At 37.2% G+C, this 11,083-nt stretch overlaps 1 protein-coding gene across 1 annotated transcript in view; it reads left to right on the top strand.

Annotated features, from left to right (window-relative positions):
- The window catches only part of LOC148950490 (neuroparsin-A-like), a 37,866-nt gene extending 27,150 nt beyond the window's left edge, over positions 1-10,716 (top strand). The window contains exon 4 of the mRNA XM_089091628.1: positions 10,367-10,716. Coding sequence (XP_088947754.1) covers positions 10,367-10,510 — 144 coding nt within the window. The 3' untranslated portion in view covers positions 10,511-10,716. The remainder of the gene's footprint in view (positions 1-10,366) is intronic.
- Positions 10,717-11,083: the final 367 nt, after the last annotated feature.

Here is an 11,083-nt window from a genome sequence, read left to right as displayed (position 1 = left end):
GTTTTCGTGTGATTGTTTAAGTTTTTGTTTGTGTGTGTGTGTGTGTGTGTAATGTTTTTGTGTGTGTGTGTAAGTTTTGGCGTGTGTGTGTGTAAGTTTTCGTGTGTGTGTAATTGTGTTTGTTTTTTTGTTAGTATTGTTGCGTTTTTTATATTTTTTTGTTGTGTTTTTTATATTATTTTTTTATAATCTTTTTTGTTATTTTTGTTTTTTTTTGTGTTTGTGTGTAAGTTTGTGTGTGTGTGTGTGTGTGTGTGTGTGTGTGTGTGTATGTTTTTGTGTGTGTAAGTTTTTTGTGTGTGTGTGTGTGTTAGTTTGTGTGTGTGTGTGTGTGTGTAATTTTTTGTGTGTTTAAGTTTTGGCGTGTGTGTGTGAGTTTTCGTGTGTGTGTGTGTAAGTTTTGTTTTTGTTTTTGTGTTAGTTTTTTTGCGTTTGTGTTTTTGTGTGTGTGTGTGAGTTTTTGCGTGTGTGTGTTAGTTTTTGTGTGTGTGTGTGTGTGTGTGTAAGTTTTTGTGTGTCTAAGCTTTTGTGTGTGTAAGTTTTGACGTGTGTGTGTAAGTTTTCGTGTGTGTTTGTATAAGTTTTTGTGTGCATGTAAGTTTTCGTGTGCATTTGTAAGTTTTTTTGTGTGTGTGTGTGCGTTTTTTTTTGTGTGTGTGTTTAAGTTTTTGAGTGTGTGTGTTAGTTTTCGTGTGTGTGTGTGTAATTTTTTGTGTGTGTGTGTCATTGTTTGTGCGTGTGTGTATGTTTTCGTGTGTGTGTGTTAGTTTTTGTGTGTATTAGCTATTGTGTTTGGTTTTTATTTTTTTGTGGGTGTGTGTAAGTTTGTGTGTGTGTGTGTGTGTGTGTGTGTATTTGTTTTTGTGTTTTTGTTTGTGTGTGCTAGTTTTTTGTTTTTTTTTTTTTTAGTTTGTGTGTGTGTGTGTGTGTGTAATTTTGTTTTTGTGTCATTTTTTTAGTGTTTTTGTAATTTTTCGTGTGTGTGTGTGTAATTTTTGTGTGTGTGTGTGTGTGTGTGTAAGTTTTTGTGCGTGTGTGTGTGTGTGTTTTTGTGTTTGTGTGTGTGTGTGTGTGTAAGTTTATGTGTGTGTGTAAGTTTTGTCCTTTGTGTGTGTGAGTTTTTTTTTGTGGTCTTGTGTTAGTTTTTGTGTATGTGTATTGGTGTGTGTGTTTTATTTTTTGTGTGTGGGTAAGTTTTGGAGTGTGTGTGTGTTTGTTTTAGTTTGTGTGTTTTTGTGTTAGGTTTGTGTGTGTGTGTGTGTGTGTGTAAGTTTTTGTGTGCATTTAAGTTTTTGTGTGAATTTAAGTTTTCGTGTGCATGTGTAAGTTTTTGTGTGTGTGTGTGTGTGTAAGTTTGTGTGTGTGTGTGTGTGTGTAAGTTTTGGCGTGTGTGTGTAAGTTTTCGTGTGTGTGTGTGTGTGTAAGTTTTAGTGTGAATGTGTAAGTTTTTGTGTGTAAGTTTTGGCGTGTGTGTGTAATTTTTAGTGTGTGTTTTTGTAAGTTTTGTGTGTGTTTGTTTGTGTAAGTTTTTTTTATTGTGTTTTTGTTTTTTTTTTTTTGATTTTTTCATTTTTTTTTTTTTTTTGTGTGTGTGTGTGTTTGTGTGTGTTTGTGTGTAAGTTTTTTTGTGTGTGTAAGTTTTTGAGTGTGTGTGTGAGTTTTAGTGTGTGTGTGTGTGTAAGTTTTTTGTGTGTGTGTGTGTGTGTTTGTGTAAGTTTTTGTGTGAATTTAAGTTTTTGTGTGCATGTAAGTTTTCGTGTGCTTCCCAAATCATGAGTTTCAGACAACACACTCCTATGAGTGGCTAAGAAATCTAGCTCAGAAAAGTCAAAAATAGCAAATTAACCATCCCAAATCATAGGTTTCAGTCAACACACGACTACGAATGGCTATGAAATCATGCTCAGAAAAGTCAAAAAATATCAACCCACACACCCCCAAATCATAGGTTTCAGACATCACACACCTACGAAAGACTAAGAAATCTGGTTATGAAAAGTCAGAAATAGCAAATTACATATCCCAAAATCATAGGTTTCAGACAACACTCACCTATGAACGGCTAAGAAACCTAGGTCAGAAAAGTCAAAAATAGCAAACTAGTCATCCCAAACTATATGTTTCAGACAACAAACACCTATGAAAGGCTAAGAAATCCAGCTCAGAAAGGTCAAAAGTAGCAATCCACCACCCCAAATCATAGGTTTCAGACACTACACACCTATGAAAGACTAAAAAATCCAACTCAGAAAAGCCTGAAATAGCAATCCCACACATCCCAAATCATAGGTTTCAGACACCACACACCTACGAAAGACTAAGAAATCCGGTTATGAAAAGTCGGAAATAGCAAATTACACATCCCAAATTATTGGTTTCAGACAACATTCACCTACGAAATACTAGAAAACCTTAGCTCAGAAAAGCCTGAAATATCAAACTACACATCCAAAATCATAATGTTCTGACAACACATACCTATGAAAGTCTAAGAAACCTAGCTCATAAAAGTCGAAAATAGCACACTACACATCCCAAATCATAGGTTTCAGACACTACACACCTATGAAAGTCTAAGAAATCCAACTCAGAAAAGCCCGAAATAGTAATTTACTGATCCCAAATCATAAGTTTCAGACAGCATTCACCTACGAAATACTAAGATACCTTAGCTCAGAAATGTCTGAAATAGCCAACTACTCATCCCAAACCCGAAGTTTCAGACAACAAACACCTATGAGTGACTAAGAATCCTAGCTCTGAAAAGTCCAAAAAGCAAACTACACCTCCCAAATCAGGTTTCGTGAAATATACTAATTGCATCCTTTTTTGAATCTGAGAATTACGGCTCACTGAGCCCTTCAAAAGCCTGCCTATATAAATCGGCCTAATTTCTTATTTTTAGGCGTTTCTGTTCTTTTCTGGTTTTAATCTGCATTGTGCACGCCTTGTTTGATGCATTTAAAGTATTAACTTTATTTTTTATCTTTCCATATACTTTTACGATAGCTGGTATTTATCACACACACAGAAAAAACAGCCCACGGAAAATAACCCCCACGGAAAATATCCCTGAGAAAAGACATGGTAAAATACCCACTCCCTCCACCGAAAGATATAGTAAAAATGCTATTCAATTTACGCATAATAAAGCAATGTATCTTTTTTCTTAAACTCACCACCCTTACTTTTCACGCGAAGAAACAGTTTGTTTTCACCTTACAATGATGGTGATAGAATTGAGGCATGGACCCCTCCCCCTTTCTCAAATGTCCTAAATATATTGTTATATCTTAATTTTAAAATAACGAGATTTCACCGGTTCTCCAAAATAGCACAGTGCGTCTGCGCCTAATTATTACAATTGCCTCAAAGTGTTTTAATTTTGACGGAGAAACAGTTCCTTTTGACTTTGGCTGCTGCGTTCGTAAACACAGAGGGGAAAGGATGACAGCTAATTATAGGCCTCGTGCCGGAGAGCCTTGTGTCAAAACCAGGTTCGGTTAATAACAACAGTGACGGAAGTCAATGATCGCTTTTAGCTAGGATATAGACACTTAAAATTGCATAAATTTAACGAAAGAAAATTATTTCTTTTTGCTAGAATTAAGGTCGTAAACAGAGGGGGAAGGAAGGATGGGGTTTACGTAACGAAAAAAGAGCATATTTTACACTTTTTATCGAGTATAAACATCATATAGGGACGTTTGTATAGGGGGGGGGCTTTACCCCAAAAAGTTATAGGGTTACCACGGAAAACAATTTTATTTTTAAAATAAAAAATTAAAAAAGAACTTAAATTGCTAATTTTGGCTGCCAAGGCTTCAAGTTCATCAATAATTTCATATGTTCTATCCATTGTGTCACAATACTTTCTGCTATTTGAATGGGGGCACATGGTGGGATTTTGGGGCACAGGGAGGGCCTTTGGGGGGCCGGAGGGACTTTTGGGGACTGGTGGTCCTTTGGGGCACCGGGAGGGCGTTTGGGGGTCGGGAGGGACATTTGGGGACCGGTGGAGGGCCTTTGGGACCCCGTTGGTCCTTTGGGAGCTCGATGGGCCTTGGGGGGGGGCACAGGGAGGGCCTTTGGGTGCCTGGGGGACAATTGGGGACCGGTGGAGGGCCTTTGGGTCCCCGTTGGTCCTTTGTGTGCTCTTGGGGCACAGGGAGGGCCTTTGGGGGTCCGGAGGGACATTTGGGGACCGGTGGAGGGCCTTTGGCACCCGGTTGGCCCTTTGGGAGCTGGCGGGGCCTTGGGGGGGGGGGCACAGGGAGGGCCTTTGGGTGCCTGGGGGACATTTGGGGACCGATGGAGGGCCTTTGGGACCCCGTTGGTCCTTTGGGAGCTCGATGGGCTTTTGGGGGGCCGGGGGAGGGCCTGGGGGGGTCTGGGTGGGCCGTTGGGGGCGCCGGTGGCCCTTTGGGAGCTTGGGGGGCCTTTGAGGGTCCGGGGGGCAGTTGGGGGGCCGGGGGGACTTTGGGGGACCGGTGGCGGGCCTTTGGGAGCTGGGGGGGCCTTTGAGGACCGGGGGCTTCCTTCGGGGTTGGGGTAGGAGGATTGGAACCCTTTGGGGTTGGGTTAGAGGACCTCACAACACTGTTCAAATGAAACTTGTGTATTATAACGACCAAACTCAAATTCTCTTCTAAAATCTCTTCAAAAATCTTCTTTTAAAATGTCTCTATCTGTTTAGCCGAAATAGTTCCATAACCTGTCTAAAACGGTTTCGCCCAAATAATCACTAAACGCAAATTCAGCGTGTTCCTTTGTTATTGGCATCTCTGCGCTAACGCATTTCAAATTAATAGGAAACCTTTTCGCGCGCTAAAACAATTCATCGCTAAGATGTTTCTTGCCTAATTGTTTCCATGGCCTTTGGTTATTAATATCCTTTGGAGTTCGACCAGTAGAACTGTTCCCGAGGCAAATACATTAATGATTTGAATCTATTCCTGGAGAAATGTTTCTAGGCGAAAATTTTTAAAGTCTGACAGATGATGTCATTGATTGATTGATCTGTCAAGAAAGGGGAAATTAATTTGTTGTTTCTAAGGGGAATTATTGATTCACGATAGGTGAATTGAGGTCGACAGCACAGGTGTTCCAAGGTCGATGTTGTTGTTGTTGTTGTTGTTGTAAGTGCACGCTCTCAGCGAATGTCAAGGTCGATGTTGTTGTTGTTGACACACTTGGAAATTTAGGTCATTGACCCCATTACGTAATCTTTCTCCCTAGGGAGGCTATGCCCTTATTTGGAGCCCCGTCAGTATTCTATGCCCATATAAGGGGTCCCGTTTGTACCTTCTGACCCCTCTCTACTTAGGCATATTGTGTATTTGTTTGCTATGACTGTTTATTTAATTTCTGTTCGTTTTGATTTATATTTATTCCTTAATACTAAGAGATATTTGTTCATTCTTAGCTGGATTTGTATATTCAACTTAATTTTTACTCGTTTTAAGATAAATTTATTAGTTTATATTAGTACCTGTTGTAGGGTTGTTTTGTATGATTGTTTATTTAGTTTCTGTTGCTTTTGGGTGTTAATTATTCTCGAATAGTAATTTCTGGTCGTTTTGAGTTTGAATTATTATAGGTTTTAATTTATGTTGATCTTAAGTTTAATTTTGTCTTTACTTTTCTTTGATAAACTTCTTTTTCAAAAAGTTTTTAAATTAATTTATGTTCTTTTTTATTGCCAAAGTTTTCCAAAATTCCCTGTTTCAAAATCAATTTTTTTTTTCAACATCATGGTATCATTAAAATATCAATACTAGTATAAAAGTAACAATATCAAAGTAACAAAGTATCAAAGTAAAGAAAGTAGCAAAGCAAGCAAAGAATCAAAGCAACAATAATCAACTTCCATAACTTGCAGCCCTCGCCCTGTAATCAAAGTTGCTTTGTAAATCAGTAAATCCAAGCATCAAAGCAAATAAAGTATCAGAGTAGCAATTAGCAAGTTGCATAACGCACATGCTTGCTCCGGTGACCAGGGGCGTCTCGAGGAAGGGGGGGGGGCGGGGATGGGCGCGCCACCCCCTAACTTTTTTTGCATTCCGTAAAATGTTTGCTTAAGGACGCCCCTGCCGGGAACTGGGGGTTGTATCGACCCCGAAGTTTTGTGATCTGATCTTTGGAATATTTTCCACAAAATGGTTATCTCAAATTTTTTATCAGGTGCATAGGAGTCGTGAGGGCGTCAAGAGGGGGGAGTAGTTGCCCTCCTATTAATTTTGGATCTTAAACAGGGAACTAGAACTTCCAATTTCCAACCAAATGATCCCCATCCGAAGTTTATATGACCACCCCTTCCATAAACACCTACAACACTTGCCCTCCAGCTTTGGGGGGCTTTGTCGACCCTGTAGTTTTTGTTATCTAATCTTTGAAATATTTTTAACAAAATAACTATCTCAAAGTTTGGATCGGATGTATTTGGGAAAAACAGGACAAAGGGGGGGGGAGGGGGGGGGGGAGGTGCGCTCGAATCACTTTTGAATCTTAAAAAGGGCGCTAGAACTTCCGATTTCCGATCGAATAACCCCTCTCCAAGGCTTACACGACCACCCCTTCCTCATGAAGTGCTTCTGGGGAAAAAAATAGTAAAAAAATTGAAGTCATATGGCCTTAAATATAGGTAACGCTATAGTGTTGCCTCTGATTGTTTAAAGTGTTTCTAAATACACGCATATTCAAGCCAAAACTTAAAGTTGTTGTAGCATTTTTAAACATGTGGGCCAGATATGATTTAATGCTGGATTGTCGTACCACTGTTGTATCAAAACTTCTTTTCCATTCTATACCTCTTTCAAAGTCTTTGTTTCTGTTTTCATTTTTTCTCTAGTTTTTAGAAACTGGCGGTAGTCGTCAATAATAAGAATTTTGAATGCACAGAATATGAGATCTTAACTAGAGTTACGATTTCAGTAGATTTCCGGGTGCCCCTTACTATACAATTTTATTATTTACAAAAATCAAAAAGTCAATTTTTGTTTGGACTTGAAAAACGAGTATCTGCCAAAGGTTGGGGCCTCTTATTCTCAAATATATTCCGTATTCATAGTTTACTTAACTAAGTTTTTATCTTTATATTTAAAAAGGACCTATTACACAGCCAAGACTAAGGAAAATCCAAAAGAAATAAATTTTCGGCTTATCGAGGCTACAAACAATTCTAAGAAAAAAAAGAACACCATACGTGTCTAGATAATTTATCGTTCTATATATGGATAAGTTTAGCCTTGAGGCTAGATTTCATTACGCTTTTTTCTGCCTATTTGGACAACCAAACTTATGATTTATTATTTGTTTCTTGTGTGTGTGTGTGTGTGAGAGTTATTTGAGATTTTAATGGGCTGCAAAAAAAGGAAAGTTTTATGAGAATAAAACATGCAACAAAGAATAACATGACACAAATCTGGTTTTTGTGCAAATAATTGAGAAAACTAATTTTTCATAGAAAGTAAACAGAACGTTAAAACTCAAACTTAAAACAAGTTAAAACCAACCCAAATATCAGGGAAACAGTCGTTTTACTCAAAGCCCTCTGCTCTTTAAGCTAAAGTGAAGCTTTCAGTTTTTTTAATACTTAAAAGTATGCAATAAATACTGTACATTGGCTTCTTCATTTACCGATTCCTTTTCAACACGTTTGAATTAAACTAGACTTAGAAGAAAGTTAGGCCTATTATCAGTTTTTTTTCCATGATATTGATGTAAATACATGCATTAAGGCAGACACATTTTAAAAGCATTTTAGTAAAAAAAGACAAGTTTTTGAAATACACACACAGGAACGTAATGTGCTATCGCTTATTAGATTGTCACAAGAGATATAGAGACCTCATAAAAAAAAATGACTTTTTTTTTGTCAACCTGCCTATCTTGTAGCTTTTATTCTTTTTCCGCACCATCGAGGTTAGATACAATAAGGAAAGTGCGCAGGGGGCTGTTCGTCACTAGGGAATGAGAGGCCTCATAAAAGTGATTTTATTTTGTCCGCTAGCTTATTTTTCGACCTTTATTTTGTTCCAATCTTGAAAATTTCGGCCCATCTGGACCGAAAATTTGATCCCGTTTTGTTACGATGCAGGATATGGTCCCATCTAGGTAAAAATAGGCAGGAAGTCTTATCTGTCGTGGTAATATCTATTTTGTATTTTTGTTCCACAAAAAGGAAAAATAGACAGGTGGTTGGCTTTTGGGTCCATCATTCTCGAGGTTAATACAATACTTTGGTCAAAAAGGGACATTTTACTTCAAAACTGCCTTTTTATTGAGCAATCATCTAGTTTTCCACCACCATTAGGGTTAGATATAACAAGTAAAATGTGTAGGGAGCTTTGACCGGTAGTTTTAAACTCTGCCGAACTTGCATATTTGGGCTAAAAACAAAAAGTTAATATTTTTTACCTATTTTTTGGTCTTTGCAAGATAAAAACGTCAGAAGTTCGGTATTATGGAAGGTCCGTCGGATCCAGGTACGTACGTAGTATCTCTTGTTTTTGTTTTTTTTTTGGAGGAGGGAGGCATGATGTAGAACAGCAATTTCTTTATTATTTAAATTATAAATACCCTGAAATTCGTAAAATTTTAGGATTTGGTAGAAGGGTGGTAAGCCCCAGGGTCCCTTTTTATAAAAGGTGTTTTGTACCCCAAGAATTCTCTTCCATCTGAATCGAGACTGTCAACTATGAATTGTCATATGCCTACCTGATTTAGTTTTGTACAGTGATCAAGACCTCTTGAATTCTCTCCAAGGGATTTTTTACTGGCAGTGCCCAGTAAAGCTTCTGTTTATGGAAACGCAATCAATAATTAAAAGTAACCCCATATCTGTCTCCTCTGAAACCATTTTGCCTAAATTTTGCATAAGTAAGGAGCGACCCGGCTCAATGGTAACCGAAACTCTAAAAAACGGAATTTTGATACCAATAGATACATCAAAAGAAGCAGATTTTAATGCTGATTTTAAATATATAAGTTTCATCAAGTTTAGTCTTACACACCAAAAGTTACGCGTCTGAGAAAATTTGACAGGTTTTAGAAAAAAGGGGGAAAGACCCCCTAAAAAATATAGAACCTTAATGAAAGTCACACCATCATATTCAGCGTATAAGAGAACCCTAATGTAGAGATTTCAAGCGCCTATCTACAAAAATGTGGAATTTTGCATTTTTTGCAAGAAAGAAAGATCACGGATGCGTGTTTATTTGTTTTTTTCCCAGGGGTGATCGTATTGACCCAATGGTCCTAGAATATCGTGGGAGTGCTCATTGGAAAGAAAATTAATAATTCTAGTGCCCTTTTTAAGTAACAAAAAAAATGGAGGGCAACTAGGCCCCCCAAGCTCATTTGTTTCCCAAAGTCACCCGATCAACATTTTGAGATAGCTATTTTGTTCAGCATGGTCGAAAATATGATAAAATGTCTTTTAGGATTACTTAATCCCCCAAAGTCCCCGGGGAGACGGCTGAAAGTTATGAACTTTATCCAATCTTAACATATAGTATTGGTTATTGGGAAATATACAGACGTTTTCAGGGGGGATTTTTTATGTTAGGTGGGGGGGGGGTTGGGTCGGCATTATATGGGAGGATCTTTCCATGAAGAAAGTTTTCATGGGGGAAGGGACATTGCTATGAAGGGGGCGCTGGATTTCCCAGAATTATTAAAGAAAGAGATCAGAAATTAAGTAAAAAAACAACAATTTTTTCAACTGATTTCAACTGATCAACTGATTGTGATTAAGGGGTCATTTTTAAAGAATTGGAAAAAAATCGAACTTTAGCTTAAAGAGTAAGGTATCGACTAGGGGGTGAACTCCCTAATATATGTATTACAACTCAATGAATCTAGATGTTCGTTGGGTATGTTAATTCTTAAGTTACATATATTTGTTACTAACTAAAGCGATCATAAATAAAATTAAACAACTTTCGAGAAACCTCTTTAACCAAATAAAAGTAAAATTGATATGCAAATTTTGTTTTAATTATTCATGTACGGTGAGCCAACATCAAAACCTGCGTTAATTCAAAAACGTTCAAAAATTCAATAAAAAAACAAGTTTTTTAAACTGAAAGTAAGGAGCGACATTAAAACTTAAAACGAACAGAAATTATTCCGTTTATGAAGCGGGATGTCCCCTCTTCAACGCCTCGCTCTTTACGCTAAAGTTTGACTTTCTCACAACTCTATTTTTTTAAACAATAAAAAAACTTTAGCTTAAAGAACGAGGCGTTGAGGAGGGGACAGCCCCTTTCATAAACGGAATAATTTCTGTTCATTTTAAGTTTTAACTTCGTTCCTTACTTTCAGTTAAAAAAACTTTTTTTTTTGTTTCATTTTTTTCTTTTAGGGTCCAGGACATCGATGTGGTGGAAAATTTAACTATCATGGTCGATGTGGAGAAGGCCTATTCTGCAACAAAGCTGGACGATGTCAGGGTTGTTCACTACTTACTATGGATTTAAGCCATTGTTACCCTAGAAGACAGTTTTGAATTGACAAAAACGATACTAGTAACAAGAATAATCATGATTCTTGGGATATATTTCATTTTCCTTCAATTACATTGCAAAATAATTTCAATGTTCTCCATATAAAGTACCTGATATAGGTAATTTTCAATTAGATGATCTGTGATTATAACTATAAATCTGTTAGGTTTTAAATTGTGTTGGAATTATAATAAATTATTGTCTTGAATTTTTTTTTCAAAAGAAATAGATAACTTTTCCTTTTAATCCTTCCTTTTCTATTTCTGTTTCTCTATCTCACTCTCTCGTTTCTCTCCCTCAGCTACCTCTGCCTTTCTCTCACTTCTACTTTCTTTCTTTGTCGATTACTTGTGTTCTGATCGCTGATGTCCTCCAATTTGTTTTTTTCTACTTTATTTAGAACAATAGTTAGTTAGCTTGAGCCAATAGACAATTTCTTGTTGCAAGATTATCAAAATCATTTTTATTCTATTTTTCATGCTGAAACAAGCAGGGCTCCTTTTAAACATAATTAATTAACAAAAGTCCACAAAATAAGTTTTTCAAAGAAAAGTAAAGAGCCGCATTATACCAAA

Source organism: Artemia sp. Qi Xiang Cuo, chromosome 7, assembly GCF_049724085.1.
Source record: "Artemia sp. Qi Xiang Cuo chromosome 7, ASM4972408v1, whole genome shotgun sequence".
Classification (NCBI taxonomy): Eukaryota; Metazoa; Arthropoda; class Branchiopoda; order Anostraca; family Artemiidae; genus Artemia; species Artemia sp. Qi Xiang Cuo.
The sequence above is the reverse complement of the archived record's forward strand: the minus strand, read 5'-3'. Positions and strand labels throughout refer to the sequence as shown.